Raw genomic sequence first — 27893 nt, 5'->3', positions numbered from 1 at the left:
AATATGACATGAACATCGATATCAACGCCCCAAAATGTAGTCACGAGGAATGGGATTTTGTATGGAGACTGGATGTTTTCAACTGCAGCTGTAGTGAGTGAGCGAGTGAGTGAGTGAGTGAGTGAGTGAGTATGGCTTTACGCCGCTTTTAGCAATATTCCAGCACCAGAAATGGGTTTCACACATTGTAAACTGCAGCTGTAACACCAGATGTGTTTCAGTTAAAACTATGAGCCTAATTATTCTTTAAAAACCAGTCTGAAGAATACGGGGCGGTCGGGTAGCCTAGTGGTTAAAGCGTTCGCTAGTCACGCCGAAGACCCGGGTTCGATTTCCGACATGGGTACATTGTGTGAAGCCCATTTCTGGTGTCCCCCGCCGTGATATTGCTGGAATATAAAAGCGGCGTAAAACCATACTCACTCACTGAAGAATAATTCTTTTTCAAGCGTTTTTTGGTACAATTACTTTTCGCTAAAATCCCAGACCAATTGGTAGGTCCCTAATTACAAGTAACAACACGGGAAGGAAAGTACAGGAATTTATTATCACAGACAAACTGGGATTTACAGAAGATTAAAAAAAGAAATAAACTGACAAAACAAAAACATTATCCAACAAATATAAATGAAATTACTGTGAAATATGTATTTTTCCACAGTACGTGTCGTATTTTCATAAAATACAAAATGCGCCAAGGTCTATTCTGCAATGTATGTACAAAAGGTGTTATATTTACAACTTTCTATACCTTTAGATACACATGGAATTACGTTCCGAGCACACAACGTATATACACAATTTTACAATAGTTGATAACTATACACAATCAGGGCAGAAGCAATTATTTGAATTTATATGTGAAGAAGGGCAAGGAGAGCGGTGACAAAAACACCAGATATAGACGCAGACATGCGCAGACTGTTGTTACAGTAGTCGGTGTTGCACGTGCAGCCGTAGACGTCAAGGCCGTTGTGTTGTGTGTCGCGGCACTCCACGGACGACTGTTGTGGCATACATCCTCGTGTGATCTCTACCATCTCGCCAACGTGAGCTGAAAGATGAGAATAGTTCGTTGATTGGTTGGTTGGTTGGTTTGTTGTTTAACGCCGCACTCAGCAATATTCCAGCTATATGACAGCGGTCTGTAAATAATCGAATCTGGATCAGACAATCCAGTGATTAATGTCATGAGCACCGATCCACGCAATTGGAATCGATCACATGCATAAACCAAGTCAGCGAGCCTGACCACCCGATCCCGTTAGTCGCCTTTTACGACAAGCATAGTCACCTTTTACGGCAAGCATGGGTTGCTGAAGACCTGTTCTACCCCGGAATCTTAGTTCGTTGGAAGTCAGTGAGTGGGGTTTGAACCGTATTCGAGTTATATCACGGCGTGTCAGCTTAATGTGGGAGGAAAGCCTGAAGTGATGCAGGTCTCAGACGTTTACCACCTCGGTGAAACCCATGTGCACGGGTGCTGACAAACATGAAACAAAAATTGGAGCGAACCGGGATTCGAACCTGCAATTGTAAGTTTCTGGCGTGACCAAGGGACACAACTCTGCCAGCGAATTGCGGCGCATTAGACGATTGTGCCACCCATGCTACCTGAACAATATAGCTTTTCCTATTTCGATACCAAAAAGGTAATTATTGTAACATCACGAGTGAGTGAGTTTGGTTTAACGCCACTGTAACAGCATGTCATTCATGTCACGGCGTGTCATGTGGTAGGCACGCAAGAGGTGAGGTGAGGTGAAATGGGGTTTAACGTCGCGTTCAAGATTATTGCACTTACATAGCGACGTGCATGTACGTGTGTGTGTTTGTGTGGCTGCTTGTACTAGTCCGGACTGATGCCGATTTATAGTGTTAGCTCACTGAGATACCATGCCGCAGTTTTACATGAATACCCCACTCAGACACAGTATACTGACTTCGAGCCGACCAGTCCTTGTTTTAGCCCCTTAATGCCGAGCGCCAGACAGGGTAACAACAAGTACCATCTTTTAACGTCTTTTGGTATGACGCGGTCGGGGATCGAACCCCGGACCTTCCGCTCTCTGGGCGGACGCTCTACCACTAGACCAAGGAGGCGGTCAGGCACGCAAGAAGTAACGCAGGTCGCAAAAGTTTACCAATTCGGTTAAACCGTTCCGCACAGGTATTGTGACAGACTAATAACCAATATCTGAGCAAATCTCGGAATCGAACCCACGATAAGCGGATCCTGGCACAGCTTAGATACGCTGCATAGCGAATTCGCTAATTAGTTTGTTTGTTTATTGTTTAACGCTGCACTCAATAAAATTTCATTTAAATGACGATGGACTGTAAATAATCGAGTCTGGACAAGAAAATACAGTGAATAACATCGTAGCATCGATCTACGCAATTGGGATACGATGACATGTATCAGCGAGTCTGAGCACCCGATCCCTTTAGTCGCCTCTTACGGCAAGCATGCGTTGCTGAACAGCAAATCTTACCTGATCTTCAAGGGCGTATTGTATATGTAGCCAGATCGACCAACCGACTACGATTAGTCAACGTCTGGTTCCCCTTTTCTACAGCTTTTTTTGGATCAGCTCCATTTCATTGGCGACATGTCCATATTTGAACGTATATTTTACGTATATTTCTTTTCATTTTTGGATTCAAATTTTATATATATATATATATATATATTTTTACGTATGTTTGTTTTGTTTGATGTACGTCTTCGAACGTGTTTTAAGATTCCGATGCAGCGCTTAACTGTTCATGTAAAATGTGCGGAATAGAAAGTTGCAACGATAATATTAGTATAACCAGTATAACAAATAACAAATAATTATACTTACTTGGACGCACACCACGGTACTTGACGCAACTTCCGGTACATTGCTGTGCGGCCGCTCGCGTCACACGGAAGTCATCAGCGCACCGGAAGTCATGCATACTTGAACAAGCATAACACTGAATGGCTTCTCCTGAAAAGTACCAATTCATAATTACAAAACATTGAAAACGGCTTTCAGTGATTGAGTGAGTGAGTTGGGTTTAACGCCGCTTTGAACAGTATTCCAGTTATATCACGGCGTGTCATCTTGATGTTGGAGGAAAGCCTGAAGTGATGCAGGTCTAAGACGTTTACCACTTCGGTGAAACCCACGAGCACGGATACGGTGCTGACAAATCTAGAAAGATAATCGGGGCGAACCGGGATTCGAACCCACAATCATAGGTTACTGGCGTGCCCAAGGGACGCAACTCTTCACAGCGAATTGATAAGTATCGAACAAACCTTCTTAGTTCTCACAGAACAAAAATATGAAAGATAAACTTCTAGTATTGCTTCTTCCTAAATAGTTGGTGGCGGTGGGGTAGCCCAGTGGTTTAAGCGACTTGCAACGCTCTAGACCTGGTTCGATTCCCAACATGAGCACAATGCATGAAGACCATTATAGCGCCCCAAACCCCACCCACATCCCCTTAGTATTACTTGAAGTGGTGTACATCCCTACGTACTCATCACTGTTGCATAATTATAAATGTATCTGATTAGACGAAATAAATGGAGTCTTAAATTCATTGAGCAAGGTTTCTATGTTAAAAGTATTCATAATTTATAAAATAAATCACCTGGTACTTTCTACATGTATTAAATAACGAACTGTGAGGAATGTCAAACAGTATACAGGGACAAAACAAGACATCAATATACACTGACGGGCAAAAGAGTATACACTTGAAAATTGGACTTGAACAAAAATTTGCAAACGTTATCAATACGTTACTAGTTTAAAAACAGGCCCCGAAACACGGCAACCTTAGATCTAAAACACATATATAATATCCGTATCAAATACATCCACATAACTATTTCTTTTTTGTTTTATTTTAGCCACCATCAAGCATGGATGTGTACTTCCTTTCGCACGGCAGCGTAGTTTGAAGAGCATTGTAAAGTAAACATATGGAGAGTTCACTCGTTTGCTAAGGAATAAACAGGTCCAAAAGACTTTTTATCCCACTGATCTAAAATAAAGGAAAAACGTTATAAAATACAAATGGCTTACAATTTTTCATTTCTTTACCAAATTTGTTATATAGCAGTTCAGTTGAGACAATACGTCTCCTAAAATATATTCTCCTTTACTTGCAAATTGGATTTGACCAAAAAATTACAAACCGTCAAGACGTTACTAGGCTCAAAACAGCTAATGAAACACTGTGAACTGAAGGTAAAAGCTCATCTATGACACCCATATCAAATTCATCACTATCGAATAACCATTTCGTGTTTAGGTAAGGATAAGATGTATGGATTAACAACTTCTTCATTACTATTAGGAGCGACGTTTCGGTGTAGGTTCCAACGCCGTTTTCAAGCAAGTGATGAACACTTCTTGTTTGTTTCATTTTTATCCACCATTAGTGTATACTTTCTTTTGCCCGGGAGTGTATTACACACCTGAAGCTCTTTTAGTGATAATCAACACTATACACACACTTACCTTGGTGTAAGCAAAGGAGACCCAATACAGCCAAAATAAACACTTGTGGTACAGCCATGATTGGTATCTCTGTCAGTATGTCAGTTCCCCGTGGTGTGGTTGTGTCCACATTCTCCAGGTGGGCAGTATTTATACACATACCAGGCCTGGTTCTGCATGACTTCACCCCCTGCCCCATCACGGAAGCGTGCGACACTACATCATCAACATATGTAATTAATTAACACGTACCTGACCAAAGTTGTCACGCCAGAGGCACATCGATTGATTAATGTTGGATTATTTGGTAATGAGACTTCGGATAACTGTCGCTTGCGGTGACGAGGGGACGGACCAGTCTGTCATGTTACAGGCATGCGGATTTTTTAAATGACTTATCAATTAGCCATTGGATGTTGCACGGGAAAGAATTGCAAAAAGCATGCAGGTAATGTTTTGCAATGCTTGGGATTTTGTGGAATACATTCACCAACGTTAATTTCATTCAATGTATTTATTAATACTGTACAGCAGGTGTGAGTCTTTGAACAATGTATATTTACCGCGGGTGTAACGAAATAGTGGATGTTTAATGAAAGACATGTCGCAAACTTTCGTCAGTATGATTGGACGATAGTGAGTGAGTTTGGTTTTACGCCGCTTTTAGCAATATTCCAGCATTATCACGGCGGGGGACACCAGAAATGGGCTTCACACATTGTACCCATGTCGGGAATCGAACCCGGGTCTTCCGCGTGACGAGCGAACGCTTTAACCACTAGGCTACCCGACCGCCCCTGGACGATAATGAGAACTGAAATATTGGGATGAATTGCTTTGGGGTGTTATTTCATCCCGTGTGTACTATCAGATACCCAGACATTGATTTAGTAACACACAAGTTTTGCTTCTAGTTGCTTGTTATTTAACGCCGCACTCCGCATTATCCGACAGCGTTCTATATGACAGCTGTCCAGTGAGTGACATCATGAGCATCGATCGATGCAATTAGGATAGGATAACGTGCATCAGCCAAGTCAGCAAGCCTGACCACCCCATCCCTTTAGTCGTCTTCACGACAAGCACAGTCGCCTTTTACGGCATACATAGGTTGCTGCAATCCAATTATACCCTGATCTGGGACCCGTTCCAAAAAGCGATCTTAGTGCTACGACTGTCGTAAGTCAGTGTTAAAGAATGGGAGTTACGACCGACTTAGCGCTAAGATAGCTTTGTGGAACGGGGCCACACAGAAGGTTCTAATATTTCACTCTGCACTTGATTTTATTGATGTCAAAAAAATCTTGAATGGTTAATTAACGTTCATCTGATATTACCTTTCCCCATGCTTCTTTTCCATCTATTGTTTTCAAGTGGCAGAAAATATATTTTGAAGCACCATAGGGTATAAACAATCATCTTTGTAATCAGTGAGAAGTAGCGACTTCAGTTGTCGGTTAGGTAACACAAGGAAGTCTGGCTATATTGACGACAAAAATACTTAAAATCACGCCTATCAGGTGATTTGATAATAACTGTTACTTCACGGCGACACGGGGAAACATAACCGGAATACTGTTAATTTGAAACGGCGTTAAACACAGCCCCCTCGCTCCCCTAATATTTAATTAACAAATCGTTTTAAGTCATTGTTCACTTCGCTTATTAATTAGAATACAAGAAGAGTTTAAACACACCCGAAGGGAATTCAGAAGACATGAGATCGAGGCTGCTCTAGGGCTTACGTTCCTACGAAACCACAAACTATTTGAAGAATTGTCAAGAATGTGTATAATTCTGGTAATTCAAGTTTCTCTCTTGTGACTCAAATATGCTGCCATTTCAAATCACGTCCCGATCTTTGAAGTTACAGACCGCATATTTTAGAAAATTGTAATACAGTGTCTCGATGCTTTGGATGTTTGCCCAGATGACGGTCCACGTGTCAGATGGAAATAGTTTGGAATATGTTGTTTAGTCGTTTTTCTGGACACTCTTCATTTTCCCCGGATAAACGAGGTTAAACAGAAGTTCCCAGATCCGACCACAGCTGCAGCCTCCCTTCCGCTGGGGGAACTGAAAGGAAGAAGATTTTATTACGCTTCTAACGATTGCTAATCCTGATACATTGAGAACACGAGTGAACAATCCACCAAATTACTCCTTCACTATACACAAAGAGAAGATGTCATATATTTTCTTCTTCAAAACAATAAAAACCATCTGCATTTGTTGATAGTGGCTTAAGCAGGCTCCACTATTGATTCTGTAGTTTAATGGGTGTGTTTATGTTTAACAGGGAAAGTTACTGTAATTCGTAATTCGAATGTAATCTCTGGGTTGAAAACATGTCATATTGAAGAGAGAGGGTAATACTTGTTATTTTAATTCAATTTTGATTGTCTCAATATACATGATTTACCTAACGTGTAAGATTTCTAACTGTACACGGGTCAGGGGGAGACATCAGCTTGTTTTATGTACGAGATAGGTAAACATAAACATATATTAAATATAGTTCGCCCTAATGGCATTATAACCATTATTACTTGCCCGTGAAGAGATCACCTGTTTAATAAACATACAGCTTTATTACACATTGTGTAATACCAAAACGCTTGCTTATGTACTCTCGGAACACGTTTCACGAACAAATATTGAAAGCTCTCAACATCCCTTGGCGTATTCAACGACATTGTGTTTTGGAGATGATAGATCACTGGGAGGAGCTTATGCACACTCGATGACCCCAGCAACCTTGTTGCTAGGCTGACGTCACATGGCATTGTTTCGCCGATGGATCTTGCAACAAAATTCCACAAATTACGTCATCGGGTATTGTGACGTGATTGTAAACTTTGAGGTGCAAGGCCCCGTTCCACAAGGCGATCGTACTCTAGCGCAACGACAGTCGTTAGTCTAAGTTAAATTATGTGAGTTGTGATAGCCTTAGCACTACGATCATTTTGTGGGACGAACGCCTGAATTCTAAAGGAGGACCAATGTATGATATTAAATTCATACGTTTCAACTTTTGACGTGTTTGAAGTATTATTCTGTTAAACTCAATTGGATTATGCCATGGATCGTGTAGGTGTCAGCCTATTTACACTCAACAGTATAATTCTAAAAACATTATAAATGACAAGTAATAAATAAAATACTAAACTCGCTCTCGTGTAAAACCAATTTTATGAAACTCGTGAATAATTGTGGTATCTGACTCGCTTTCGCTCGTCAGATACCAGAACTATTCACTCGTTTCATAAAATTGGTATTACACGGGAGCTCGTTTAGTATTCTATATTTACAAATCATTACAAAGTGAAACTCATCCTCATCTGGGTTATAGTTACATAATTCACACACTCGCAGTTCTCTTGGTCGTCGTATCATCCTGTTTCTATGTTTAATTGGTGGAAACTACATCTAAAACGAGCCAGGTCTACAGTACATTTTGAGTGAGTGAGTTGAGTTTACCAGTGTTCCAGTTATACCGTGGCGTGTCAGCTTTATGTGGGAGGAAAGCCCGAAGTAATGCAGGTCTCAGACGTTTACCATTTCGGTGAAAACCCACGAGCAAGGGTATGGTGCTGACAAACCTATAAACATAATCGGGGCGAACCGGGATTCAAACACACAACCATAGGTTTCTGGCGTGCTCAAGGGACGCAACTCTGCACAGCGAATCGCGGCGCCTTAGACGACTGGGCCACCCGTGCCCCCAGTAAATTTTGAAACAGTTATAACTTTAAGATAAACCTCCAAGCAAAGGGATAGTCTATAAAGGGTATAAGTGCTGGTTAGGGTGCCCAGGTTCACATCGTGTCATTCTTGCTCGTATATACACGGCACGAAATGCAGCTAATGCTATAAAAGCTGAAGTATCATGTACGCATTGTTTCGTATATTATAACACGGGGCTATATGAGATTGCTTTGTGAAGAGTCAATGGGACGTGGTGGGTTTGGTCGAGATATTTGAGAGTATACTTGCTGTAGTCATAGCGGCCAGAGTAATTGATTATGTTTAGCACCACTCATATGCGGTCTTTTCTATTGGTTTGTTTGTTTGTTGTTTAACGCCGCAATATTACAGCTATTTGACAGCGGTCTGTAAAAAATTGACATGCATCAACCAAGTCAGCGAGCCTGACTACCCGATCCCTTTAGTCGCCTCTTACGACAATCATAGTCACCTTTTACGGCAAGCACGGGTTCGTTTTTATTGGGAACAATTCCGAATTCTCAAACCATAAATATGTGCACACCCAGTTTAAGTCATGTATTGAAAGGTCAACAAAGTAACTGTGGAAGTGGAAAGAAAAGAGGATTGAAAGTTTTATGGAACGTATGACAGATGCTTATACAATAGAGGGGCGGTCGGGTAGCCTAGTGGTTAAAGCGTTCGCTCGTCACGCCGAAAACCCGGGTTCGATTCCCGACATGGGTACAATGTGTGAAGCCCCTTTCTGGTGTCCCCCGCCGTGATATTGCTGGAATATTGCTAAAAGCGGCGTAAAACCATACTCACTCACTCACTTATACAACAGAGGCTCCAGCAACAATCAATGGTCTGCTTGATGGGAAAGATGTAAACTGTAGCCATATCGATAATTGTGTCATGTCAATCACGGATATTGAAGCGTGCGGGAAATGAACTTTGCTTTGAGCATGGTGCACGTGCTAATCGACGCCAGGATCACGGCTGCTTTGATAAGGATGGTCAAATATTGAGGGCAGATTTCAAGAGGGCTGAAAGTTGATTTAGGTGTTCAGATAATGACAGTGATTGTCGTATTATGGTTACATGTAGGTCTGCATACAGGAAGTGTTGACAATAAGGACAAAAAAAAAGAAGAGAGATCAAAGACGCCGATGAGTTGTCACAAATAAATAAAAGTGTTGTGGAGCGTTTTTGGTTGTTTGTTGTTTAACGCCGCACTAATCGAGTCTGGACCAGACAATTCAGTGATTGATATCATGAGCATCGATCTACGTACTTGGGATATGATGACATGAATCAACCAAGTGAGCGAGCCTGACCACCTGATCTTGTCAGTCGCCTATTACGACAAGCATGGGTTGCTGAAGACCTTTTCTATCCCAGATCTTCACGGTTTTTGGGAAGGTTGTTCACAAGTATCTTAAATTCAAGAATTTCTAGTTGGAGTTACATGTATGGTGTATAAATAGAGGAAAACGCAGGGTTCTGTAGGAAATTATAGCACTATCGACTGTACGTTTGACCTCAATCATCTTCCCGAGGCAAGGGAGTTAACTGACTGTAAAACTTGAAACTGGAATTTTATGGTCAGTTAACTCCCTTGCCTCGGGAAGACGGTCTTTCATGGAACAGTTAATTTTGCCCTGGATAAAGGATTAAAACTATATTATGCTTTCACTCCCTCCTCCTTCGGGGGATTTTGCCTAAAAGACATTAGCAGATCAAGCTTCTCTATATCGCATATTCAGTAGGAATTCCTTTATCTGTCTTGATCTGCTACAGTTGTTTAATTGCATCATTGTTCCTGTTTTATGCTATGGTTGTGAGGTTTGGGGATTTAGAGGAGCTGAAGCCGTAGAGTGTGTCTGTTTGGGGTTCACGAAACGTATTTTACATGTTAGATTGTCCACACCGGTGTAGCCATTGATAGTAGATGGGACCGTGAGTGGCCGAGTGAGTGAGTGGGTGCGGGTGGCCGAGTGAGTGAGTGGGAGCGGGTGATTGAGTGAGTGAGTGAGTGGGAGCGGGCGATTGAGTGAGTGAGTGGGAGCGGGTGATTGAGTGAGTGAGTGGGAGCGGGCGATTGAGTGAGTGAGTGGGAACGGGCGATTGAGTGAGTGAGTGGGAGCGGGTGATTGAGTGAGTGAGTGGGAACGGGCGATTGAGTGAGTGAGTGGGAGCGGGTGATTGAGTGAGTGAGTGGGAGCGGGTGATTGAGTGAGTGAGTGGGAGCGGGTGATTGAGTGAGTGAGTGGGAGCGGGCGATTGAGTGAGTGAGTGGGAGCGGGCGATTGAGTGAGTGAGTGGGAGCGGGTGATTGAGTGAGTGAGTGGGAGCGGGCGATTGAGTGAGTGAGTGGGAACGGGCGATTGAGTGAGTGAGTGGGAGCGGGTGATTGAGTGAGTGAGTGGGAACGGGCGATTGAGTGAGTGGGAGCGGGCGATTGAGTGAGTGAGTGAGTGAGTGAGTGGGTGTGGGTGACCGAGTGAGTGAGTGGGAGCGGGTGATTGAGTGAGTGAGTGGGAGCGGGTGATTGAGTGAGTGAGTGGGAACGGGCGATTGAGTGAGTGAGTGGGAGCGGGTGATTGAGTGAGTGAGTGGGAGCGGGTGATTGAGTGAGTGAGTGGGAACGGGCGATTGAGTGAGTGAGTGGGAGCGGGCGATTGAGTGAGTGAGTGAGTGGGAGTGGGCGATTGATTGAGTGAGTGAGTGGGAGCGGGCGATTGACTGAGTGAGTGAGTGGGAGCGGGTGATTGACGGAGTGAGTGAGTGGGAACGGGTGATTGACTGAGTGAGTGAGTGGGAGCGGGCGATTGAGTGAGTGAGTGAGTGGGAGTGGGCGATTGAGTGAGTGGGAGCGGGCGATTGAGTGAGTGAGTGAGTGGGAGTGGGCGATTGATTGAGTGAGTGAGTGGGAGCGGGCGATTGACTGAGTGAGTGAGTGGGAGCGGGTGATTGACTGAGTGAGTGAGTGGGAACGGGTGATTGACTGAGTGAGTGAGTGGGAGCGGGTGATTGACTGAGTGAGTGAGTGGGAGCGGGTGATTGACTGAGTGAATGAGTGGAAACGGGCGATTGATTGAGTGAGTGAGTGGGAGTGGGCGATTGACTGAGTGAGTGAGTGGGAGCGGGCAATTGACTGAGTGAGTGAGTTGGAGCGGGCGATTGACTGAGTGAGTGAGTGGGAGTGGGCGATTGATTGAGTGAGTGAGTGGGAGTGGGCGATTGACTGAGTGAGTGAGTGGGAGCGGGCGATTGACTGAGTGAGTGAGTGGGAGTGGGCGATTGATTGAGTGAGTGAGTGGGAGTGGGCGATTGATTGAGTGAGTGAGTGGGAGTGGGCAATTGACTGAGTGAGTGAGTGGGAGCGGGCAATTGACTGAGTGAGTGAGTGGGAGCGGGCGATTGAGTGAGTGAGTGAGTGGGAGCGGGCAATTGACTGAGTGAGTGAGTGGGAGCGGGCGATTGACTGAGTGAGTGAGTGGGAGTGGGCGATTGATTGAGTGAGTGAGTGGGAGTGGGCGATTGACTGAGTGAGTGAGTGGGAGTGGGCAATTGACTGAGTGAGTGAGTGGGAGCGGGCAATTGACTGAGTGAGTGAGTGGGAGCGGGCGATTGAGTGAGTGAGTGAGTGGGAGTGGGCGATTGATTGAGTGAGTGAGTGGGAACGGGCAATTGACTGAGTGAGTGAGTGGGAGCGGGTGGTTGATTGAGTGAGTGAGTGGGAGTGGGTGATTGACTGAGTGAGTGAGTGGAAAAAGGCGATTGATTGAGTGAGTGAGTGGGAGTGGGCGATTGAGTGAGTGAGTTGGTAGGGGCGATTGATTGAGTATGTGAGTGAGTGGGAGCGGGTGATTGGCTGAGTGAGTGTGTGTGTGGAAACTGGCGATTGAGTGAGAAAATGAGTGAGTATGCACGTTCAGTGTGAAATTGTTTGTCAGCCTCTGTCGCATTGCAACAGTGAACACAACATACAACGATCTATTCAGCTAAAACTCATCTGTCACTGAGTAACCATCGTATTTAGATACAAATTTAAACCAGGCTAAGCAAGAATATAATGTGTTTCTACTGTACTGTGCAACCAAGAGTTCCGTGGTCTTGTAAGTCGACGCTATCACGGCTGATAAACTTTGACTTTAGAAAGTATCCGGCCTGGAAAGGTTGAGAAATAGGAGTTACTTCCCTTTGGACACTCGTCAACTCAGCTTCAACGATTCTGTATCAGATTACACTACGTGTGTGTGTGTGTGTGTGTGTGTGTGTGTGTGTGTGTGTGTGTGTGTGTGTGTGTGTGAGCGTGTGAGCGTGTGTGTGTGTGGTTAATATGTTATAAATACCAAAATAGATATTTGGTATGACGTGACGGGGATCGAACCCCCGACCTTCCGCTCTCCGGGAAGACGCTCTGTCACTAGGCCAAGACGGTCATCAGAAGACAAACAGCCACTTCTCCTGATATCGGAACACGCCGTTCTTTTGCCGTCCAAACAAATCCCAACTGTACTTTTGTTTACACAGGCTACAGAAACCGACGTAGTAGCAACAGTCAGATTTGCCCAAGGTGAGGTGAGGTGAAATTGGGTTTAACGTCGCGTCCAAGATTATTGCACTTATATAGCGACGTGCATGCACGTGTATGTGTGTGTGTGGCCGCTTGTACTAGTCCGGACTGATGCCGATTTATAGTGCTAGCTCACTGAGATACCATGCCGCAGTTTAACATGAATACCCCACTCAGACACAGTATACTGACTCCGAGCCGACCAGTCCTTGTTTTAACCCCTTAATGCCGAGCGCCAGACAGGGTAACAACAAGTACAATCGTTTAACGTCTTTTTGTATGACGCGGCCCGGGATCGAACTCTGGACCTTCCGCTCTCCGGGCGGACGCTCTACCATAAGACCACGGAGGCGGTCCAGCTTTGCCCAAGCCAGTTTAAGTGAATAATCAGTGAGTTAGTGGGTGGAAGAGTGAGTGAGTGAGTGGGTATGCACGTCCAATGTGAAATTGTTTGTAATCCTCTACCACATTGCAATAGGGAGCACAACATACAGCGATCTATTCAGCTAAACACATCAGTCACTGAGTAACCGTCCTATTTAGGTACAGATTTAATAAACTAAGCAAGAATATAATGTGTTCCTACTGTCACAAGAGTTCCATGGCGTGGTACGGCGACTCTATCACGGCTGATGTGCTTTGAATTGAGAAAGTATCAGGCCCTGGAAGGTTGAGAAATAGGAGTTACTTCCCTTTGGACACTCGTCAACTCCAACGATTCTGTATCAGATGACACTACGTTGTCTAACGTTCCTGAATTCCAAATTTACACAAACAATAACGTTTATCCTTGCTGCGGGCACAGACAGACAAACAGACAGAGGGGAGATGTCTGCAAGTGTGTGTGTGCGTGCGTGCGTGCGTGCGTGCGCGCGAGTGTGTGTGTGTGTTAAGGTAGTAAATATATTCTAAATATATTAAAATAGATATTTGAGATTTCCTAAACGCTGAATAATTTAATTACCATTTGGATAAATCATGATAAAAAACAATTACAGACACAATTATCTTGCCTAGCGGTTTATATTTTTTATTCCAGTTAAGGGTAAAATCACTACTGGTACAACCGGAGATTCGCACAATATTGTGGGCGCATAACGAAATTAAGTCACTTATAAACTGTAAAGATAGAATTGATACCACACTGTGTTTTCTCGGACAAATACCCCCTTTAACCTTTGAACAAGCAAAAGTAAAATTGTAATTCCCATTGTTTTGTTGGTCTGATCTTGTTCGCTAGTTCCAACAGTATTCTTGTGAGCACTGATGGGATCACCGTCTAGTATTGAGGACATTGCAGTGATTGGTTGCCTCTCAGTGTCAGTGGATAGATATATATATATACTCATGTGTTGTATTGTTGTCAGTTGTTCACCCTGTATCTACTGAGTCATCAGTGTAATATATTTGCCCTTTGATTTTCCCATTGAAGGCGGTTTCATCCACAGCGACTAATATGCTTCTCCCGATCTTGCACAATCGCAAAATAAACCCATGAAGATCCGGGTTAGAATTGGTCTTCAGCAACCCATGCTTGTCGAAAAAGGGATCGGGTGGTAAGTCTCACTGACTTGGTTGATGCATGTCATCGTATCCCAATTGCGAAGGTGGATGCTCATGATATCAATCACTGGATTTTCTGGTCCAGACTCGATTAGTCACAGTCCGCCGTCATAATGCTGAAATATTGCTGAGTGCAGCGTTAAAAATACAAAAAAATACATAAAAAATCGGTAAATGAAGGCATACCTTACATTGTTCACACAAACAAACAAACCCATTCCAGTAACAGATAGTGTGTTCACAGTGTAGTTTTTCTCATTCGTGAGGATCGGGTCGTCGTCCTTGGTAAATCACCCTGCCATAATCACATGGTCGTGGGTTCGAATCCCGCTTGGTCCTGATTACTCTTGGTTTGCGGGCACCATACCGTGCTTATAGGTTTCATAAACGGTAACCGTTTGATACTGGCATCACTTGATTTCCTCCCCTTCTACGAGGCGATTGACAAATTGAAACGAAAAGTCGAACCCAGAAATCGGCCCGCACGCAACTAAATTGTGAAATCACACAAAATCAATAAATACATTATATTCAAAGAGACAGTTTCAGATTTCAATAAAAAGGCAACACGATGGGTCAAATAAATGGCAGCGGCAGGAATATACCCTAGAAGTAATGCCCATGATTTGTCTAAGCTTTCAGGGCGGTTCTTCATACCAGAATAGTCCTGGAAGCTGGCAGGAATTCGGTGTTTTCCAAATAGGTATCAAAACTTCACTTGCCAGAAATTAGAAACCAGTCGGGCCGACAAGGTCTCGAATCACCCTTATCCCTCTTATACAGAAACTGCTTGCTTTTTAGAAACTGTCCCATCCAGAAACGGCCAGAACGAGCAAGCCTGTCAAGTTCACGTACACAAGGGTAGATAACTCTTGTTCCGGGACAAAACCTTTCTGGCCGGGACATCAGTTAATGTTTTTGGGTTGTTAGTGCAATCATTTGCTGTCACTGAAAATACTACAAATATATTCACATCAGTTTCACCGCTACTGAAATTATTTACACATATAACCACGTAAAAAGCTGGGAAGGCAGTGATATATTTCAAATAGCGTCGAAGGTGTTAAAAACAACCCACTCACTCACTTTTCTTCACTTCTGAATACACTACACCCCCGAATAAACTACCTTACAAAAGAAAGTACTCTTGAAAATTGGGTTTAACGAAAAAATTACAAACGTTTTCAAAACGTTATAAGTCAGAAAACAGTCGCCGAAACACTGCAACCGCAAGGTCCAAAACACAACTATAATACCAAATCCATCAGCTTCGAATAACCATTTCTTGTTTCTGTCATCTTTGCCCTCATCAAACATGGGCGTATACTTTCTTTTGCCCGGCACTTTATACTCACTAGCCACTGCCCTCCCCTCTATCCAATTGTGACTTCAACCCACGCACTTGTAAGCCTTTTTAATCAGCATGACTTTGGCGTTAAACCGGTATATACGCTTGTAATAACCCAGTACACAAGATCAAGATTCCAAGCTGTTTACCCGTTGCCATGGAAACTGAAATATCCATTAGGCTCGCATTGAAAGGCGATGCTAATTAATGCTGCGGTTCTGAAGCACCTGATCATCTGTTGGTAGCCATTGCAGCCAGCGAGTTGTCCATCGCCGTCAGTCAGAGCTGGGCATTGCTCGCTAGCCAGTATTGACGAGACCCGAAGAGTGTCTATTGCGCGTCAATTACAAGTCACGTAGCAGAGCACGAGACGTGGGAAAGCTGATGGCGTACTTTTATTTTCATGTATTTTTATGTCCGGTATGATTCTAATTAGTGCTGGTGCTAACAAGACATAAAATGTTGTTGATGACAAGTTAGGTAAGTAGCTTATGGACAAGAAGATTTATGAGTGAGTGTATGTTGTTGAACGCCGCAATCAGCAGTATTCCACATCGTCGGTCTGTAAATAATAGAGTCTGGACCAAACAAGAAATAATGAAAATTGGAACGTTAGTCACGTGATTGCACATAGGGATAGATACGTTCAAAAAAAACTACCGACAAAAAATAAGGGAACTAATGATTTGAATGTAGCTGTCGTTGATGTGTCATTCGCGAACAACTCGTGTTATCCCGGGACAAGCCGAAAAGCGACTCGTGGCCCTCCTCTGGCCATTTTTGCGACTGGGTTCCTTCTAAGCGCAAACGGGCATAGCTAAAAGTATTGTCAACTCGTTGCGTAATGATTCAAGTATTTCCCCCCATATATCATATGTATTTCAGATACTACTGAAAACAGATCAGACTTTCAGTATTATACGGTGTGATTGAACACACTTAACTGTATCTGGGTTATATTTTTAAATTCAAGTCATATGTAAAATTAAAATTATTCTTGAGGGATTCTTTGACCGAGGTATTTGAAGTCATAAGCGCTTTCTAATTGGTTTGGCGTATTTTCACAAATAACGTTCATCGATAGGGCAGGTTACGGAAAGGGCCGAGTGGTGACGAATAGTTGAGGTGTGTACGGTGGCGTTGCGTCTGAACGCAACATGTAATCACAATGGAATTTCACAACAAGCACGTGGTGCACGTGATGCACGTGGTGCACATGGATACAGAAGCCAAAGTGTGCGCGCCCCATACGGGAACTCCCCATCACTTATGCAACTGAGCCAGGCACGCGATTGAAATATCTCCGATACAGTATCTCAATGACCAGACAAAATGGCGAATTGTGGATACGATATAGAGGGGGGCGTCTATATCCCAGTTGCCCAAATGTTTGGCAAATCAAAACATGTAATTTCTCGACTGTGGGACAAGCACTGTCAAACGGGTGGGACTGCAATGAGATCTGGGCGAGGCTGGCCAAAAATACCATACCTGGCAGGCCTCAAAGTTGCGACTAAAATGGCCGCAATTGCGACCTAAATTTCAATTTGTCTACTGTCTAACATTCAGAGGTAGCCAAATGACTACCTTGAAAAATGTCTTGTGGCGACTAAATTCTATTGCAACATATATAAAGACACAAAAATAAACATGTCTGCTACTAATGTACTCGCAAATAATTCCTCCTAAAGTCAATAATCAACCGAAATGCATAACTATTGATGTAATTAGTATTTTATTTTAGTTGATGGTTTATTGGATAAGCAAGGATATACCTACAGTAAACTACGGTTATAACGGACTCAAAGGGACCACTAACTTTAGTTTGTTATAACCGTAGTTTGTTATAAGCATATAAACAGCATAACTATAGCAAATAGTCGGAACAAAAAATCAGTTCGTTATATCCATCAATTCGTTATAAGCGTGTTCGTTATAAACGTACTTTACTGTATATTATCTAGTAACATAAATTGCATCATTATTCGAGTCACAAATAACAAAACTCTGTAGTTTCCACGAATATACAATTCCAAGACTAATGCTACGACTTGTACATGAAATAGTTATTTGATAAAAGATAATTTCAAATATTGGCTACCTACAATATTGGCTTGACTTCTTGATTTGACCACTGGCTACCCGGAAAAAAATACCTGTAGCCATATGGCTACTTGGTAAAAATATGAACTTTGAGGCCTGCCTGGACAAATCGTCTCATTATATTAATTGCACTAGGCAATAGATTCAAATCTGCTCTTGTTAATCTATCAATCCAGTATCCGTACAATAACAGGAAGGCGAATTTCAACATCTACCGTCAAAACACGGCTCCGTGCAGCCCGCCGGAAAGCAAGGCGTCCTGTGAAAAGTGTGACGCGAACAGCTTTGGTTATTGTGAATGAACATTTGTCAAGCTAGCGATATGTTGACAAAAGTTTGCGTCCTGTTGTTGTTTCATTCGCTAGAATTATCGCAGAAATTTTGAAGTGCGGGAAGACAATGCCAGACCACATCGTTCTCGGGTCGTCACCGAGTTTCTCCGACAAGAAGGCCAACGGACATTGGACTGGCCTGCAAAGTCCCCTTCTGTCCCCAATAGAGCATATGTGGGATGTGAGTGAGTTAAAATTTAACGTCGTGTCAGCATTGTTTCAGCCATATACCTGTGGGGTGTTCTCGGGCGGTGAGACCCAGCACCCGCCAACATAGCTCAGTTTGAGGTAGCTCTTCAGACGGAATAGCGGGCTACACCAAGCGCAACAATACGCAAGTTAATTAATTTTTAATTCAAGGTGGGCATGTATCGCCTTACATGGTGGACACACCATTGATCTACACGCCTGAAAATAATTTTACAGACAAGTAGCGTCATTACACTTTCAGTATCATTTCATCAGTTCCACTTTTTTTGTCGATAGTATAGAGTCCATGAGTATTTCATAATTTGTAGACCCGTGAAGATCCGGGGTAGAATAGGTCTTCAGCAACCCATGCTTGCCGTAAGTCGGGTGGTCAGGCTCGTTAATGCATGTCATCGTATCCCAATAATCATGATGTCCATCACTGGATTGTCTGGTCCAGACTCGAATATTTACAGACCGCCCTCATATAGCTGGAATATTGCTGAGTGTGGCGTTAAAAAGCAACCAACAAACAATCATAATTTGTTATGTAGCAGTAGGTCCGTCAGCGCACATTGGTCCTCAGTCCCCCGGACATTAAAGGATTAACGGTTAAGGGATACGGTTCTCACGGCTAGTGATGAATGTCTCCGTCTAAATGAATGCTGTTCTACGCCATAGTCGTCACTGTTATCAAACTATATATCAGCGATCTGAAACAATCGAGTCTGGAGCAGATAAACCAGTGGTTGATATCATGGGCAATGACCACGCCAATGACGATGACACACAACTAGGCCACACAGTGTTACCGCACGCTCCTTAATTAAGTAGGCGTTCATGATGTTAATCACTGGATTGTCTGCTCCAGACAATGCGTCTATGCTCTCACCGATCTTGCACTATCGGAAAATGAACCCGTGATGATCCGGGTTAGAATAGGTTTTCCGCTACTCCATGCTGCTTGTCGAGAAAAGCGCCTTAAGTGATCGGGTGGTCAGCGTCGCTGACTTGGTTGATGCATGTCATCGTATCCCAATTGCGAAGGTCGATGCTCATGATATCAATCACTGGATTGTCCGATCCAGACTTGATTAATTACAGACCGCCGTCATATAGCTGGAATATTGCTGAATACGTCGTCAAACAAACAAACAAACAAACAAACAAACAAACATTGAAGTCGGTGAGCATGGTGTCCGGGGTGTTGTCTCATACATGGTCCTCGATCTAAAGACAAATCTGACACTGGATGTGAATGAAAAGTTTATTTCTGATTGAAATGATACATAATACGCGTTGGATCGCGTGATGCATGAGTTTGAAAATACCTTTAAAATGTTTTAACAATGGCGCTTGAAATAAAAAGATAAAAGAAGGTGATATGGAGGTCTTTATACACAACTATGAGTATTGTAGATCTTCATGAGCAATAGCTATGGAATTCAATAACTTCTATACCTATATCCTGGAATTTGGCAAAAGTGACAGACTTCATGAAGTGTATCATGAACACTTTCATGATCGACTCCGTGTACGCCAAGATAACATGACAGAATGAAAACTCGAACCTCGGAAACTATGGCTTCAATTTCTCGTGTTCTGTACAATCGAAGCTTAAAATAGTCAAACAACAAGTATCTGAATAAGAAAAAACTAACAAGAATAAAACTCTTCACTTATACACCACTCAGCAAACAGTACATTACCCACAAATGTAGATGCACACACTTTCTTGAACTTTCATCGTATTTAGGTTTTCTCAAAAGCATCAATATTTTTCTGTAATTAAACCAATAGACATGTCTCGTTAACAGCGACTGTAAGAGAGTTAAAGGTTTAAAAACCATAATGAAGTATGAAAGAATCAATAGAACGCCGAGCAGAAAAAAACAGTAATACATATCCTCGTTCGGGGCCAGATAAACCATTCTTCAGGTTGGTTTTGGATATAATTGAAGGTTCTCTGTTAATGATATTAGGAAATAAATGCCCTTGAGAACGTGTGACGCTAGTGTCATATGATCTCGTTAATGCTCTGTTATTTGTTGGGATCATATCCTCGTTTAGGGCCAGAAAATAGAAGAATGTCCTGCTTCGGGGCTGGTTTGATAATTTAAATAAATCTTATTTCCGAAAAGCCTTTTTCGGCACACGTATCATGATAGGGTCTGCGTAGTAACATACAATAAATGCTTGATACCATATCCTTTTTCGGGGCTAGAAATAATATAATCTAAATTTAGGGATGCTTAGAATTTAAAAAAATATATTTCTGAATGAATTTGGAATTTCAATATATATCCCGACGGGAGTGGGAAATACGTGTTTCGGACGTTTCGGGTGTCAACCACCGGGTAGCAGCTGGTGCAATAGACATTATGAAGCTCTTCAGATAAAGACATGAACGATATATGTCCTGGTTTCGGGCTGCTGAGAAGAAACATAACGCCCCGCAACGAGGATTTGTATGATGAATATCCTGTGAATGATACAGGCTATATCGACTCCTAATCAATGTCACACGTCAATCATCCTGTCACTCACGCTGATATAGATTTATATGGACGGGCCCTAAATACATAGTTTGCTATAGTCTACAGTCTCTGCGGTCTCAGAGGGTAACAAGTACGTGAAAAAACAAGTTTCACCGACATAACAAACACTTTGAATTCATATACAAGCATCAGGGAACCGTGCAGACGCTGGTCAGACAAGACCCGTGAGAATATTGATACCACCCCAGTTGAAATAACACATCGCAACAACGCACCCTTCCCTAACCCATTCAACATTGCTAATTTCTATTCCCAATCCAGGTTATAATTATATATATGTGTTTTATTATCGTGTTCATTATTTTCACTCATTACTTTTTTACTCATTAACTGTAAAAATGATGTACTATTGTCCAATTAGTATGATATAACACAATGTCTCACTCGAAGTACACGATTATTGATAAGAAGTGGGACCTTATCAACTTGGAGTGTTCGATTTTAAAACATATGTACTGATTATCTTGGTTTTCGACTTAAGAGACATGGGATAGCAAGGCTTATCTAAATAAGGGACCCCTCAAGTTTCTTTGGTGGAACAATATAAACAAGATCAACATTTAGGCGTCATTAAAAAATATATAATTGTTTTAACATATATAAAATTATTTGCGTAAACAAACTGCACCTCGACAAATCGATTAATTTCTTTTTCAGCAAAGAACACGGGGCCTCTCCTGATAATAAAATGGGTTAGTCTCTGTGATGACGTCTAAAGTATTTTTTTTTCAAAACGTCAAGTATTCGACCTAAATATGTTCAACTGTGTCCTCCCTGTTGATCATTGCTTTTCATTAATTGGGAACTTATATTTAAAAAATATCATTACTATGGATAGTAAATATGTTTGGCCCAACAACAGTTCTACAAATTCAATTTGTTGTTAGTATTCCCTTTCGTTAAATCCGATGGCTTCTACATTGTCAAGAAATATAAATAACGTCTTCTATTGTATGTTTTTATATGTCAGAGATAATCACACGTTTGCACGTTTGCAGATGTTTGGGAATCTGCACGACTAATATTTACTTTATATCGTTGGTGATAAAATATCCCTTTATTGCCCAAACATTACTTTCTAAAAAATATCTTGGGGTTTCAGTTTTGAACAGGTTACATGCACCTTCAAATAAGAATAATATTTCGAGTAATTGTGGGTATTTTTGATTGCATCTGTTTGGCGAAAAAAATACGTACTTTTGAATGAATTCTATCAACACGATATGGTCCTATAGCACTGTTGTACTTGCCATGCTGAAAAAGGGGGCTGGATAATGTCAGGTACAAGGGAAATATAGCCTAAGGTAAAGAAATCATATACGATAAAGAGTATTCCTTAGCCTGACATTTCATATGTCTGAGTTATAAATCTAGAAATCTAGATGGCAAAAAACTTATTTGAATTTACCAAAATAAATATAATTGAGGTCAAGTGAATACACGTGTACAGGAAAACAAATTTATGCTTCAACTTATGTAAGGTCTGTGAAAGATTTAAATAACGTAAACAAAGTTTATATTTAAGTATATTATCATTCCACAAACATCACAGATATTAGCTAAATGCTTGCTCTTGAATGCCAAGCATAGAAAACGACAGAAAGGATAAATCATTTATATTTCTACACGTTCATTTATCCTGTAGTCTCTCTCCCTCCTCGTCTCTTCTCTCTCTCCCTCCTCGTCTCTTCTCTCTCTCCCTCCTCGTCTCTTCTCTCTCTCCCTCCTCGTCTCTTCTCTCTCTTCCCCTCTCTCACACACATACACATACACACACGCTCTGACTTGCACTGTCCCATTGTCAACCGCTTGTAAATTACACTGTATATTGCAATGGACATAACACCTATATACAAGAAATGTACATTTACACGTAAAGATTATATCACATTTTGTTCATCTAAAACTATCAAGAATAAATACATACACCTTTCTCAAACTACAACGTAAGACCACGAATACAAAATTAGGAACAGTGGGTGGTTTTCTTAAGGAACTGTATCTAAAGGTGATTATGGTTGTGGTAAAGGAAACAGGCATAAATTAAAGTCAAAATCTAACATATATAGGTAAACACAAGAATGTATACATTGCGTATGCACATGCTTAGGTGATCAGTTTCAAGTATAAGCTCGATTGGGGCTCGTATGCATATGCATTGGGCCACGTCGTCATATGATTCACTACATATGATCATTTTGTGGGTCAAGGGTAAATAACGCAAACATGGTGTTATGAGAAATAGTAATAAATAGAGCTCACCGTCACCTAGTTATGGAAGCGTAGTAGGGACACAACATACTGTATTTATTACGACATTTGAATCTGGGGTTTATTTGATAAATGCTTTTACAGATGTGACAAACGTTGGTGTGAACAGTGTACACGGAGCTGCCAGAAACTGCGCGATACCTTGCGTTCTACAATATGACACTGAGGAGGTAATTGCCTACTGGTGCTACGGCTGGTTCTGAAAAATGGCATGACAGGAATATTATATAACAAACAAAGATAATCACCAGAAAAATAAACATTACGACAGAAACGTGTTTTGTGATGGAATTGGTTGGCACAAAAACGTAATGGTTTTGGGATGTTTATCTTAACATACGATAGCTGCCGGGAACCGCCGAATATGACAATCGCCCGATTGTGATAATTGGTCTGTCAGAATTCGAAAATCACGAAAAATATATATGTCTACGACTGCGTTACTTCGAGATTCCTGCCAAATACTAGTTATTGAGTGAGTTTGTGAGTTAGGTGTGACGCCACTTTTGAACAGTATTCCAGTTATATCCCGATGTGGCAGGTCTATGTGGGATGAAAGCATGCATGTCTTAGACGTTGACCACTTTGGTGAAACCCACGAATACGGTCGAACGCCTCCGTGGCCTAGTGGTAGAGCATCCCCCCGAAGGTTGTTGGGTCGATCCCCGACCACGTCATACCAAAAGACGTTAAAAGATGGTACTTGTAGTCACCCTGCCTAGCGTTCGGCATTAAGGGTCTAAAACAAGGACTGGTCGGCTCGGAGTCAGTATACTGTGTCTGAGTGGGGTATTCATGTTAAACTGTGGCATGGTATCTCATTGGGCTAGCACTAATCGGCATCAGTCTGGACTAGTACAAACAGCCACACACACATACACACACACACACACACACACACACGCACGCACACACGCACGCACGCACGCGCGCGCGCATGCACGTCGCTATATAAGTGCAATAATCTTGAACGCGACGTTAAACCCCATTCCACCTCACGAACACGGTCATGACATACCTAGAAACATAATCGGGGCACGAACCCACGATATAAGTTTCTGTCGTGCCCAAGGGACGCAACTCTGCACAGTTACCAAAATTAAGCTGACACGCCGCGATGTAACCTAAATACTATTCAAACTAACCACACTCATCCACTTGCAATTGTACTGTCAGGATTTGAATATATGTAAAACAATTTCTCTAACATAAGTATTGCTGCGACAGTTTAAATACCCCCACGGCCCATGACCACAGTAGTAAGGGGCGGTGGGGTCGCCTTGTGGTTAAAGCTCGAGCTCGTCACCCACGTAGTTTTAGTATATGAAGCAGAATATCTGTGTCCTTCGCCGCAGTCATCTTCCCGAGGCAAGGGACTTAGATGACTGCAAAAGTCCGATTGTCCACCCTTGCCGAACCGGACTGGGCTCGATCGTACCACCACCAGGGGCCATTACGAGTTATGTCCCTTCTCTGTCCCTCCTATTGCCCAATCAGATTCCACCTCTCATATCATTTGCATTTGCTTCCAACAAAATGGCGGTGCCAAGTAAAGACGATCTGATCGATATTCAAAATCTAAATTGTGACATAACGGGTTTTACTTCGCGAAGTGCATCAAATCACGTGAGCACCTTGAATAAAAAGATGAAAAGATCTGTTGCCGCGTTGGCGGTACACATGCTTTGCAAATCCTACAATCGACCGAGATCTGCACCGGATATCGATTTCGTGACGCGATTTTGATTGGACTGGACTCGTTTGTTCAGCCAAAATATAACATAATTCCAGCCTAGTTCGGCAAGGGTGGAATCTGGATTTTATAGTCAGTTTACTCCCTTGCCTCGGGAAGAAGCGCCGTGGTGTTTCTGGGCTATTGGTAAAATCGTGGTACAACCACTCACTCATTGACGACAACTTCCAGCATGCCAATCGTCTTTAAACAGTTACTTAAAATGCCTTCAAACAGTAATGACGAGTTTGACGTTGTCAAAGTAACAGCAGTCATTAACACTATTGTGTGAAACAGGTGGCACCGAAATTAACGTTAATTGGAAACACAGTAAATCATTTCAATGCAGGCTGAAATAATGAAAGTGAAATTCATAGAAACATATGAGTAAAGTGAATTTGAAAACACTTTCCTTTGATCTCTCATCCAGCAAATGATTATGTGTCATCCTGCCTATTCTTCTCTAGCTTTACAGAATTGATGTCGTCTTGTAGTGCATGGGTTTCACGTTTGTAGTCAAGCTGAGGGGAACTAACCAGATCTCTGTGTCCTACTCCTGCAATAGCGTCCAGCGCAATGTTTGAAATGAACCAGCACTCAAACGTCAAGAAAACCAAACCATCAAACAAAATAAAAAATACAACAATATCTAACAGCTCTTATCACAGAACTAATTTCTTAACATCAAAAGTCATTAGTTATTCCAAAGCTGATTATAATATCAAAGTTTCAGTTCTGTTCCGAGTTGTTATTTAATATAATAAATAGTCACAAATTAACAAATAAAAAATGTTCAATGACTCACCATTAGGCTAATGTCCCACAGATTCTCATTCATCCTGGCACACGAACTACATCAGTCGAAACTATTTTCTTAATACAAACATCCAATTTAACCTTGACCGACCCACACAATTATTCTATTTGTAACATATTTACAGCTCTCAAAATGAGTATTTTAAGATGGAGCCCTCCGAACATTCCTGGAGACCTGGTTACATCCGTTTGAACAGCAGGAGCTCATCCACAGATTGTAGTCATCCTATTACCGTTTCTGAGAAAATATATCCTTCGTGACATTGTTCGAGGTTGGTGCTTTCTTGTAACATTCAAATTTGGTCATATATATCTGATGCAGTTCAAAATATTCTCCAAAATGCAATCTGAAACACTGTCAACAGCTCTATACTCTGATAACAAGGGCTTTACACGAAGACGTTTATATAAATCACAGAATAGAGTATGTCAAAGAGAAACAGACTGTATCTCATAACTTCTGATCCAGTTCTAGCGCTGAAACGTTAGACAGGGCGTCTCCGTCTCGCGTCAGAACCTTCTCCACTTTAGTAAGTCGTTGTTTAAGTCTTTGCTGAGTGCTGTTGAAATCTGCTAGTAAGCGGGCGAACCGCGTCTGTAAAGTATCCAACCCAGAGTCGATCCTATCCATCTTCTGTTCCGCTGTTTCCTGTTTTTCTTCCTCCTTCCTCATAGCATCCTCATCCAGAAGGTTATCCTTCTTCAGGATCTGTCGTCCACATTCTATCAACTTCCTCTTTGCTTCTGGGTACTCCGCCAAAGCATCCCACAAGTCGTCCTTGGAGAGACAGAAGAGGTCACTGTATCCTAGACTACGTACATTTGCTGTCCTTCTGTTGCCCGTTTTGTTTCCAGCAATGTTCAAAATACTGACCTCCCCAAAGACACTTCCTTCGCTAAGTGTAGCAAACACCGTGTGGCCATCGTCCCCCACAACACTTAGCTTACCCCTTTTGACAATGTACATCTCCCGACCAATGTCCCCCTTTCGACAGATGTAATCCCCGGGACTAAACACCTGAAGTTTGAGCTTCAACACAAGCTCCACCAGGAGTCCTGGCTCACAGTCCTGAAAAATGCTGACACGTTTTAGTGTTTCCAAATGCACATGAATTGCCATCTCGGCTTTCAGTTTGTCTGGCAATGCTGCTAGTACCTCCTCCTCATTTAATGATTGCTTGTTTGTCCACAAATAATCAAACCACTTGATGACTCTTTCCTCGAGTTCCTTGCTGACTTTTCGGAACTCCATGTACTGTTTGACACCGTCCATTTTTTGCTGGAACTCTGAACGAGCTGCGTTCATGTTTGTGATCATACTTCCAACATTTCCCACAATTGTGGCAAAGATTAACACACCGATTAAGAAGTCCACCACCACAAAGAGATACTCTCCATCTCTCTCTGGCTGGGGAGTTTCTCCTATTGTTGTCAAGGTCAAGGTTGACCAGTAGAAACTGTATATATATTTCCGACTGAGGGGCTTGAACTTCGGGTCAGTCACGTTTCCATAGACCCAACCGTCCGAGCCATAACCGATAAGTCCACTTATTGCAAAATATATACATGCATTCCAATGGATAATTATCAATATATACAACACAAGATGAAAAATTCGAAACATATTGGTAAAGCTTGTTCGCGTCTCAGTTCGGTCAAAAAACTCCAGGAGCCTTTTCATTCTGAGGAGGCGATTAAATCTGATCTCTGGTGTGTTCAGTCCAGTGAGGAAATAGAAAAGGTCAGTAGGTAGGACACTCACGACGTCCAGAATGAAGTTCCGAGTTTTCATGTAGTTTTTCCTGAGTTTGGCAGGGTCGGTTACCATTAAGCCTTGTTCCAAGTAACCTGAAATGACACACAATAAATATCAGCTTCTTGTCAAATATTTAAAGTGAATGATTGGGACACTGGTGGCCCAATGTTCAAATGCGCTACAGATCCCCTCACACAGTAGCGTCCCCTGGCTGACGCCTATCTCAGCACCTACCTGCGTTCGTTGGGTTTACCAGAGGAATAAACGTCTAAGACCTGCCTTCTTGGGTTCCCAACTACATCTGTCTGTCTGTCTGTCTGTCTGTCTGTCTGTCTGTCTGTCTGTCTGTCTCTATCTATCTATCTATCTATCTATCTATCTATCTATCTATCTTTGATCTGCAGTTTCATTGTACCTATTATCATACAAATGCATTGAAATTTAAAACGTT

General features: G+C 42.3%; 2 protein-coding genes across 4 annotated transcripts in view; both read right to left on the bottom strand.

The window, feature by feature from the left end:
• Positions 1-528: 528 nt before the first annotated feature.
• Positions 529-4622, bottom strand: LOC124133767 (protein quiver-like). Its single transcript, XM_046498292.2, has 3 exons — positions 4506-4622; positions 2850-2978; positions 529-1054 (listed from the first exon to the last, which is right to left on the bottom strand). Exons 1-3 carry the CDS (start codon positions 4561-4563, stop codon positions 855-857), a joined length of 387 nt encoding a protein of 128 aa, XP_046354248.1. The 5' UTR covers positions 4564-4622; the 3' UTR covers positions 529-854.
• A 14940-nt stretch (positions 4623-19562) lies between these two features.
• The window catches only part of LOC124133690 (cyclic nucleotide-gated cation channel alpha-3-like), a 237658-nt gene continuing 229327 nt past the window's right edge, over positions 19563-27893 (bottom strand). For all 3 annotated transcript variants that reach the window (XM_046498159.2, XM_046498158.2, XM_046498160.2), the window contains exon 5: positions 19563-27534. In XM_046498159.2, the coding sequence (XP_046354115.1) occupies positions 26138-27534 (1397 nt within the window). In that variant the 3' untranslated portion in view covers positions 19563-26137. The remainder of the gene's footprint in view (positions 27535-27893) is intronic.

This window comes from Haliotis rufescens, unplaced genomic scaffold, assembly GCF_023055435.1.
Source record: "Haliotis rufescens isolate VD_foot unplaced genomic scaffold, xgHalRufe1.0.p SCAF_7, whole genome shotgun sequence".
Lineage (NCBI taxonomy): Eukaryota > Metazoa > Mollusca > Gastropoda > Lepetellida > Haliotidae > Haliotis > Haliotis rufescens.
This window is presented reverse-complemented; position numbering and strand designations above follow the sequence as displayed.